At 41.8% G+C, this 10,780-nt stretch overlaps 1 protein-coding gene across 1 annotated transcript in view; it reads left to right on the forward strand.

The window, feature by feature from the left end:
* The first annotated feature begins 3,058 nt into the window (after window positions 1–3,058).
* The window catches only part of mtnr1aa (melatonin receptor 1A a), a 33,502-nt gene continuing 25,780 nt past the window's right edge, over window positions 3,059–10,780 (forward strand). Inside the window, exon 1 of the mRNA XM_035659345.1 lies at window positions 3,059–3,552. Coding sequence (XP_035515238.1) covers window positions 3,369–3,552 — 184 coding nt within the window. The 5' untranslated portion in view covers window positions 3,059–3,368. The remainder of the gene's footprint in view (window positions 3,553–10,780) is intronic.

The following is a 10,780-nucleotide window of genomic DNA, read 5'->3' on the forward strand; positions in this document are numbered from 1 at the left end:
CAGTGTCAGCTGGGATCGGCTCCAACCAGATAGCTAATGGAATGGATATCTAATGATTACTACGTTTAGAGGCAATAAACACGTTCTCCAAAAAGCACTCAGTGATAGACAGAGAGAGAGAGAGAGAGAGAGAGAGAGCGTAATGGACAACAGATGGAGCAGGTGGAGGCTGAGGAGGAGGCTTTAAACAGACTGACAGTCAACCTCTGTTAACATGTTGTCTACTGTATTTATATATTTAGATTTGTGCAATCCTCCCTCAAATACATAGGCAATGAGGAGAGAGGCGGAGACTTGTACGGATGACGTGCAAACTGCGACTCCAGCTTGGTGCATCCTCTTGATGAATACAGCACGTTTGGGGCAGAGTGCGTCACATCTGTGCCTGAAAGAACAGGTGTGAAAGCTCCAGTAAACCTGGCCCGGGTCAATGGCAGGTGCTGAAATAACATGTATGAAAAGGAAACGCCTGGCAGGAATCCGTGCTAACATTGGCAAGCTTGGGTTCTCCCAAAAGAGTCCACGCGTCAAATCACCATTAGCACGTGATGAACGGTACGTGGGCTTGTTGAAATGTTTGGAGGCTACAGGACTATGATGAGCAGCAGCGCACAGCATGAGTTGTGAGCTGTCAGTGACTCAGTAGATGTTCAAAACACAAGACTAAAAAGTAGTGTCTGATGGGAGTCAATGCTAAGCCTGCAGGCCCTTAAATGTCAGTCAGCTGCTGCCATGAGAACCACCCACCCAGAGCCCTGAAGCTCAGAGGCCTTTTGCACAAATATGGCCAAAAATATTACTATAGTTTATATCTCCTAACACAAAACGTGAGAGGTTTCATGAGATTGTAGCATGTTCATGTGAAGCATACAGTGATCACAGTATGCATGGATACAACTAACATTTCACTCTTATGTAAGTATAGTCATATATAGTTAATGTCTAGTAAGAAAAAGAGCCATATTTTCCCCAACAGTAGATGCTGAGTCACAGGCAGCTCTAATGAAGCAGCTCAAACTATTTCACTTGTTCTACTGATGATGTTAAAGCTCCTTTTAGAATCATATAAAACGGCAATGACTGAACATCATCAAAAGACAAAAATCCAGTCCAGTCTTTCCTTTCTTCTCGTCCACTTTCAGTCCCCATTGACTGTTTCTGATGATATGTTTGCTGTACTGTGGCACTAACTGCTAGAATTATTCCAAATCACTCCTTTTTTCCTTCCTCCACTTAATTTTGAAATACGACGGGGCTTTCTGTAATGTGTTTTAAATGCACTGAAGATGACAGCGTGTGCTGATCAATGTCTGCTGGCAGAGCAGTTCACTGCGAATAACAGGCTGACCTAAAATGCGTAATCGAGAGACGAACAGGGAGAGATAATCATCATATTTTGCATGAATGGAATGCACAAATGATTTATAATAATACGTTGTTTGTGTCCTAAAATGATATGTCAAAAGGTAATGACAGGGAGGATAAAGGAAGAGTGGAAAAGGCAGCTGAGGATTATTATGGCTAATCATTTTGTGATGTTGTTGAGTAGTAACGTTATAATGTTGAGAGGGGCTGAAGAGAAAGGGATAAAAGACGGGAGTGTCCTCAGAATAAAAGCAAAGTCAAGGCTTGATCACTGTATTTTACTGCACTTGCAAATCAGTGAAACATGCACAAAAGATAAAAAGTGAGAACGGAATAACTTCAGTAGGCATTTTTAACTGTTTTTTTTTATTCCAAAGTTGCACTCCTGACAACTACATAAAGAAGTGTCCATTTTCTGTGCAAGATATTTAATATTTGGCCATTTATGTGTTTATAGATTTATTCTGATAAAGCCAAATAGGTCAGAGCTTTCAGAAAGTACGCATTTCAAGTCCAGCTCAGCATTAGCAGCTGTAGACAGAGGCTGGAACAATGTTTGCATCTCATTTTCACAAAATACACCAAGTAGATTAGGGTGGAACAGGAATGAGTTGTAGAAATTCTCAGTAATTTTTCCAGACCTATAAAATGATAATCACTTTTTGCCTTACTTGCAACAGCAATCAATGTTTTGCAAGAATACCTGAGTGACAAGTTGAAAAGGTTGGGAACCATTGCTGTATATCATAATGATAAACGGCTTGATGTCAGCGGTGGTGTAGATAGATAGATAGATAGATAGATAGATAGATAGATAGATAGATTAGTCTAGACCATACCAAACCTGATATTTTTTACAGTACATTCAAATTTACAGATTAAAATAAACCCTGCTTTTTTTTTACTAGCTAGCCTTTATCTATTATGACAAACTGTCATTTCATGGGACAGCTCGATAAGCTGCATAAGTGTGTGTGTGTGTGAGTGTGTGTGTGTGTGTGTGTGGAGAGAGGGGCCTGTGACCCATTTATTGTGAACATCATTAACAATAGCATAATGGCCATTCTTTGTATAGAAACTCGTCCTATTGCAGGGATGCTAAACTAAACTATTTCATTAGTATTTAGGTGACTATACGTATATAGTGGTGAACAGGTGTGAGTAGTTAGACCGTTAGTTTTTACCGTTATTAGATACATTATATATTATACAGAATAAATGATGTGTTAAATAATATCTAAACAACAACAACAAATCAAATCAAATGTTAGTGTGCGGGCAAAATGGGATGAAGCAGAAGTTCAATTTAGACCTCCGCACCAATCTGTGATTCTGGGAAATGGAAATGTAGATCATTTAAAGAGTGAATCCCATTCAACCAGCAGCATGCTTGAACATTCAGGTTCTCTGTTGTCAGCCCCCGTAATTATGCAGGCTTTTTTCCCGAGAGATGAACATGTGAAAACATGAATGATTTTTCGAAATGATAATGAATGGGCTGCTGAAATAAAGCGAAGCGAGCGACCGCAAAGCCATGAATGAGCACGCATCCGGTAAATGAAAAGAAGTAGGACGCACTCCGAGTCATTAAGGCTGCTTTTCCAGCTCTTGGCCACCAAGCGGCAGTATTTCTCCCCCAAAATAAAACCGCTCCTCTCCGGACTGTGTTTGATCACATGCTGGGAAGGTTTGAAGTTGCGGCTTCATGTCACACATGCGTACGGACAAAGTGAATGGCAGAAGTGACACCGAGGCGGCCAGAGAGAGAGAGAGAGAGAGAGGGGAAGAGTACCGGAGCTGATCCACGGCAGCTGGGGAAAGTCCACGCGAGGGGAAAAGAAGAAGAGGGAGGAGAAGCGCGCGTGGAGAAGATGAAGATGAGAGCCGCGGGAGGCTGTAGTAACCCACCACCGGCGTCTCAGAGACCCAGGCTTTAAGGGACGCACGGGGAGTCACGGCACGTAGAATTCGGGTCCGTGGAGAAAGTTCAGCGACTGTATACAATGGTTATAAATGGGTCTCACCTGAACAGCTCCTCGCCGGACCCCGCTGACGCCGTCCTGAACCGCCCGCCGTGGGTCACCACAACTTTGGGGTGCTTCCTCATCTTCACCATCGTTGTTGACATCCTGGGCAACCTCCTGGTCATCTTCTCCGTGTATCGGAACAAGAAGCTCAGGAACGCAGGTGAGCAAAAGTCAGGGGGGGAAAGTGTGCGTGCGTGCGTGCGTGGCGACGGAGCTGGCGGGCGCGTGGTTAAAAAAAACAACAAAAACTCCTGTCACACACACAAGTGACAACAGTCTCACACGGTCGACACAAACGCGGTTTTCTGAATTAAAAGCGCGTTTCCAGTGTGGTATGTTGTGTTGTTTGGGCGCTGTGTTACTGTCACTCATTGAAACCTTTTTATTTTGGACATTTTGTGGACGGTTATCTGTCTTTACCGGCGGGCTGTTTATTAAAAAAATCCGAGCCACAACGAAGATGCGTGTGCTCGCGACATAACGCAACCTCGTCAGGGAGGTTATTGTTGTCTTTTTAAAATCATCCCACCGTGTTTCACTTTAATATCACAACGCAGACTTACACACTCGCTCTGTAATGGTTTCTACGGGTTTCTGTAGGCTGTATAGACCTGTTCTTCACCACAGCGGCTGATTGTAATGGACAGCTCAAATCGACCTCGACTTGCCATAGCCTACTTTTGAAGCAGACATAATTTCACTGACCTACACCAAGTGAGCGGGCAGCTAAGCAGGCTCAAAGGAGGGCAAAGCGGAGAGAAACACTATAGCAATTATTGACACAGTCTGAAGCCAGTGGGAAAGCCCAGCGCTGCTCACACTAATGCTGCCCAGGCTTTGGCCCCTATTGATGTTACTCCAGCCTGGAGATTTAATTTAATACTAACAGAAAAATATAATGTATTACCAGGTCGATGATGAAACTTGCGCCATGTGTGCGTTTTGAAATATGTGCACCACTTCAGCGTGAATTTAATTATGATATGGGCCGTGGATTAAATTGTGTGCCCTCCTGAGTTTGGACAACATTGACACAGCAGTGTTTGTCTTGCTCAGTGAAGGTGGTAAAACGCTCATAATTTAATAGTCAGAGGACAGGAGCGCTGCTGAGGAAAGCCAAGAGGCTCCTGTCCTGCTGAGGCTCTGCACACACTAACTGGCAGCTACACATATCATAGCTGTCATCGTTTGGAGGCTGTAGTGGGGTGATTTGCTAAATACACTCCTGACATTACCATTTCAGTCACCGCAGAAATGTTAGGGTCAGAACAGATTTCCATCATGTGGATAGAGAGCCCCTGTGAGGAATATTAAGCGTTATCTAGGCTATACAAGAATATGATTGCTTACTTACTGAGATTCCTGTAAGCTCTCGTAGCTTTATGATAATCAACATTTGATAAGGCACACATGCAAGCTCTGCCGAAGCTGCCCTGGATTTGAGTATTTTAATAGAGCAGCTTCCAACACAGCCATAGCTGGTCATGGTATTGCATGTTAAACTGTGAGTATGGAACAAGAGGAGAGATGGATTTAGGAAACTGTATCTTTGAAGTTGTTCCCTTAATCATGGGTAATCACATGTAAGGAGGTCATAATGAAGCACCAGCCGGAATTTAATCAAGCCCGTGGTTAACTTATATTATCTGCATATGCAACACTCTAATGTTGCATATGGTTGAGCATTGCCAGCTAGAAGTGCTATTAATTTATTCAGCTCATTGGACAATTCAATTTTCTTTTTTGCCATGCTGAATTCCAACCAAGCATCCTGAGGAAAAGTCCAACGTTTGAGGATCAAAAGAAGCGGATGAAAAAAACCCTCGGCTTAATTGCATTTTGCAAAACTGTCCGTGAATACTCACAAGTCCTACGTAGACTGATGACGTGGCGCTTCAAGTTCATGCCTTTGAAGCGTATTTGCTACTTTCCATTCAAGTTCTGAAGGCATGCATGACTAACTTAAGGCTCTTACAATTTTCTCTCCAAAAAGCCGTTGGCAAATTGTATGCAAATTGGCAGACGGATATTGATTGATGTAAAAACGTTTCCATTCATACTTTCATGGAATGTTTTGATGATGAATTGGCCGTTACCATTCGTTTTACTGGCCCTTATCTGTGGGAATTTGATGCCACGGATGATTGTTTGAAACTCAGCCAGAAATCTGTCTTGGACTGAGCACCAGTGTAAACCCTCAGGAGTGGATTTTAACTGCCACATCTTCTCTCCACAAGGAATTCCATTTCTTGTTGATGAATAGATCGAAACCTCCTCCATGGAAAAGCAAATGGGCATAAATCTTCTTGGCGTGAACTTATCAGTTACAGATTGTGCATCATCAGTCTAACAAAAAGAAATAAATTAAATAAGAGTAATGAAATATACTCCTGGCAGCCGTTGTGGCCACATACAGAAGGCAGCAGTAGCAGCACTGCTGTCTCTGCAAGACCAAAAAACCCCTCCGTCAGTGCACGAAATGGCCAGTGAGCGAGTGAGTGTGAGGCCAACAACACATGGTGAGTGGTTTGAGCTGCATGGCTGGATACAGAATCAGTGCTGTGAGCTCAGCTGAATGCCAGTAAATCATCTTAAATGTACCTGTTCTGTTGTAGATAAAGGAATTTTCCAAATCACGCTGACAAAAAAACAAAAGATGCCAAGAAGAAACAGTCCCAACTGACTGTTTTGGCTCGCTGTTTGGCTAGAGTGGGACATTAGCTCACGGAACAGAATGTGAAACGGTTTTATGTACCTTTTTTTAATGACAACAGAAGAAGAAAACCTATTACTGGTAGCCCTGTGTGAATGCTGACACAATGCCTTTTCATCTTGAAGACTGTGTCGATTTCTTTTTGATACGACGACTCTTATCCGCTATGTTTAAACCAGAGTCATATATATCTTTTATGTGAAAGAAGACAATACGCTGATCATACAAAAGAGGTTAACAGTTGAATTCGCACACACAGTGGCAGATGGAAAATCTGAGCAATCCTTGAAGGCCAACTTAGCCACCCTGAGAGTTCGGGCATCAGCAGTGTTCATAGGACAACAATGGCATCATGCTCTTTTCCACTGCTGTCAGCTTGAGTTAGTGAATGAGAACAAAAGAGATGTGTCATTTTTGCAAAATATCTGTAGAGAATCTGAAAAGCCTTATTTGTGCCACACCATCTGTTTTCTTCGTACTGATCAATGTCAAGGCAAGACTTTATAGGTCCAACAGCACAGGAGACTTACCTACTGTACTATTCACAGTCTGAAGTGACAGACTGATACCTTCATGCACTTTTATGAGTTATGCTGTTGCAATATAAACTGAACATCTTGTGTGTCCTGTGCTCCGTATTGGAGCGGGGCTGTCTGTTTTTGAGCGTGACATAGAGTTTATTCTCTTTCAGCCTTGCATGACTTGGCTGTGTGCCGGCAGAATGTTATTTGTAATCGTTTATTACACCTCTAGTATCTGTTACAGTATTATTGCTCTCAGTTTAATGAATATTTTGAGGCATTAATGCAGAATTAAGGGGTATTTGCGTGTGTCTCCAATTAAAATGAACGTTTTAGGTTTCTAAATATCCATTGGCTTTGTTTGGGGATTCTAAACGGAAATTGGCTCAGCACTGTTGAGCTTAATAAAGACATGACTGTGAAAAGAAAACAAATCCACTTCTGTAGATGTTGTACAGTAGATGTTGTTTTCGCAGCATCCTGTTTTATTTTCATCATGAGGGAAGCCATTTGAAAGACTTGTTCTGTGAGAAACTGTAATCCTTTAGATCTGGCTTCTTCAGGGCCACACATATCTGAATCAAGATCGCACAAGTGTGATTAAACTGGGGAACTAAAGTTTTTTGGGGTTGAAAAAGGGTTACACTGGAACAGAGCTGAGGGAAAGAATGTACTGAAACCTCTTAAAGATAAATTATCTTTTTTCTTTAATTAAAAAAGTTGGTTTTAAGATCTTTTTGCTAATAATGTATGTGTAAGTTACACATAATATCAGTTTCTCCATTCATGGTGTGCTCAGAAACCATCTGCACCACTGCATGCTTGAACAGCTGTGTTTACTGCTTATTGCGCTTATCTGAAACTGTGAGTTCCCTGCATGGCCAAACACCAGTTAAAAAAACGTTTATTCTAAACTCAAAAAGAGGAATTCAGAGGACACAGAGAGGACACGTGTCTTCAAAACGGTGGCTGGCATTGTCAAGCTATGCTGCATAATGTATCCTCTGAGTAGAAGTATCAATATCGGATGGCTGTATCATGTGTTCCCATCTCTGATGAAAAGGCTGCCTCTTTGTGAACCCTGCTGTGCCCCCTTTTACTGTTTCACCCACAGCGGCTAAAGGACGTGAGTGTTGAGTGCATACCAACTGTGGCTAGGAAGATGAACTGTTCTTATTTTGTTAGAGCTAAATTAATTTTACCCTCTCAGTTTATTTGCCACATCGTGATCAAACCCTTCGTTGTCCAAAGTGTAGTTTTAAGTCATGAAATGTGTTTTAACCAACCAAAATATGGTGGACTCCATTTAATATCACAGTTTTGATGAACGTGTTACAGCTCTGACACAGTGTAAAGAGAGTGAACAGTAAACTGGGTGGCTGATATCAGTGAAATCTAATTACATACAGTGACGCTCAATTGCATGCATTTTCTCCTATGAATCACTTGTCTGGCTCGGGAATGTCGGACCCCGCCACTAACAATTAAAACTCCTATACAAAGTGGTAGTTACTGTATGTAAATACTGTGGCACAAACATGCTGTTAAAATGTGTATGTGCCTGCATGATTTTTTTTTAGCTCACAATTAGTCTGGAAGCCCGATATAATCCAATATGGAAACTTCTGACCTTCAGTTCACAAAGACTGAGAACAGACTTTAAGTAAGAGACATCTCGCACATTTTTGAAAAATATTTTCTCAGATTCTTTTAATTCTGTAAAAATCATTTTGAACAAGGTGATTAAACTTGTTTGTGGGAAAGCCATATTGGTATCTGAGTATCTTTATATGTCAAAAAACACTATAGCTATAAAGATAGCTATCCTTTGTGTGTGAGGCAGTTTCAGCTATTCTATAACAGTGTTTTGCAGGAGTTCCAGTGGGCCTCAAAGCTTAAGTTTTGAAAGGGGCCCTCAGTAACTGAAAAGGCCACAGGTTAGGGAGTATGCCTGTATGCTGAAGTTGACACAAGAGGTGCTGTACTGTAGCTATTGTATATTTTTTGCCAAGACATTATCAGATTATTCTCCTAATAAAATAAACACAATCTCAGAGCAGTTGCATATTTTGTGCTTTCCATCATGATTAAAATATTGGTTTTGAATTTGACACCACCCTTAGTGTTGATCCTGAAGTTCATTATAATTTGAAGAAAAACACAAGGTAATGCAAACGTGATGTGTAACTGATGTAAATGTAATAAGACAACTTAATAAAAGCCTATATTTGGCAGATGGTGTCCTATCATTCCTACTGTTCTCATACAGCTATGCGAAGGAACTCATAGCTGCTCACTGGGTTTGTCTGTTTCTGTGGTGATTGCTGTGATAAGCATCACAGCGGCACAGTATGGTGGAGCAGCTTAACAGTATCAGAACTGAAAGAAAGGGGCTCGGTGGGTGAAAAACACGGACTAATTGGGGACCCACAACAGCCAGCAGGTCACAAGTTTGCAATTAATTTATAGTTTGCCCAGGCTGAATAAATGAACATTGAGTGGGAATAAGGATCTCCTTATTTTACTCATGAGGCACTTAACTCTGAGCTATAGATTAGTTAATGCCCCTACTGTCAGCCAGAACACGAAAAAAAAAAGGAGCGCCTGCTAGCGTCCCCCAAGGCTGCCGTGCACCTGATAATTTACAGTCAGCATTAACCGTTTTTTTCAGTGCTCCTGTGTGTCCTTAAACATGTAAAAATACAGTCAGTTTTCATTAATTACGCCAGACTTGCATATCTACTTTGTACAGATTTCCTGTCAGAGGGCTTTTTGGCTCTCATAAGGATTAAAACTCAAGCATTAGATCACACACAGATCTAATTAGGTAGCAGATATATGCACGGCTGTGGTTCCGCTGCTGGGATTGTGTGCATGATGTTATCGTTGCTTGTGTTGCCAACCTTGTCCGGCTTGTTTGCTGCTGCCTTTTACTCTTTGATGCAGCAAGGGAGAGAGAGAGAGAGAGGGAAAGGTTCACAACAGTACATGATAGTGGAGATAAAGAGCAGCAGAATGGTGCCGACTGTCATACAAAGCAGACATACAGTGAAAGAGACAAAGGTGTATATTTTTATGACACTGAATCACAATTTCAGCCATATTAGTTTGTTGCTTCTGCTGTGGGCGGCTAGGTGTATGTTTTTTTAATATTAATAGCAACAATCATGCCAAAATCGCTCAGTGAAAAGCACTCTGTTTTTCTCAGTTTGACTGCACTATTTCAGTCTTGGCAGGTCCATGTCCTGCTGGGCTTAGGCCTCTTTCCAGGGTCATCGAAAAATTGACCCAGCAAGTGTTCATTTGAGTTAGTCTGCTCTTTACAAAGTGCCTCAGCTCCTAGACGATTTAACGATTTTCTAATATTTGCTCAATTATCTGTACACACAAAGCTCGCCTGCAGTAATCCATCCTGTATATATGATGTACATCCGCTTTATGATAAAAATATAGGCTGTGTTTTTCCAGATTTCTCCCCTGAGAAAACACCTTTCTGTTTCTTTCTTTTTGTGGTAGTGTTTTGCATTCCTCTCGCCAACTTTTGCGCCTCATCTCAGTTTCCCACCTTCTTTGTACTCCTCTTCCCGAGCTTACTCACCCTCACACACGCACACTCGATTTCTTTTCATTTTCACTTAAATTTGACCTTCCAGGCTTCATATTCCATGACACCCTGTCTGTTTGCATCACTCTGATCCAACACCCCCACCGTTCTCTAAGGACGTTATGTTGTCAGATTGCATACCTGTAGAGGAATTCTGCCAATAGCATTTTGCATCAAGCCAGTCAGGCAATAAGACGGTTATCACACAAACCCTGTGGATTCCTGATTATATAATGGCCAAGCGGGCAAAATGAATTAAGCTTGTTAATTTGATAAGTCTTAAACAATGACCAGCTTGACATGGTCGAATTTAACAAGAACAGGCGCCTGGCATCTGGTCTTCTCCGCCGCGACCCCCCTGTGCATGTTCCCTTTCTCTTGCTCTCATTCTGTCTCTGTCTGTCTCTCTGTCTCACACACTCAGAGCGGAGAGTGTGTTTTCACTTCAAAAGGAAGACATAATGAGTCTATAAATGCTTATACATACAAGAGAGCATATTTGCAGCCATTTAAAATTCCATCCCTCCCATTCCAGTCCCTGCCCCCCCCC

Source organism: Morone saxatilis, unplaced genomic scaffold (genome assembly GCF_004916995.1).
Source record: "Morone saxatilis isolate NCDOM2014 unplaced genomic scaffold, NCSU_SB_2.0 Contig17, whole genome shotgun sequence".
In the NCBI taxonomy this organism is placed as follows: Eukaryota; Metazoa; Chordata; class Actinopteri; family Moronidae; genus Morone; species Morone saxatilis.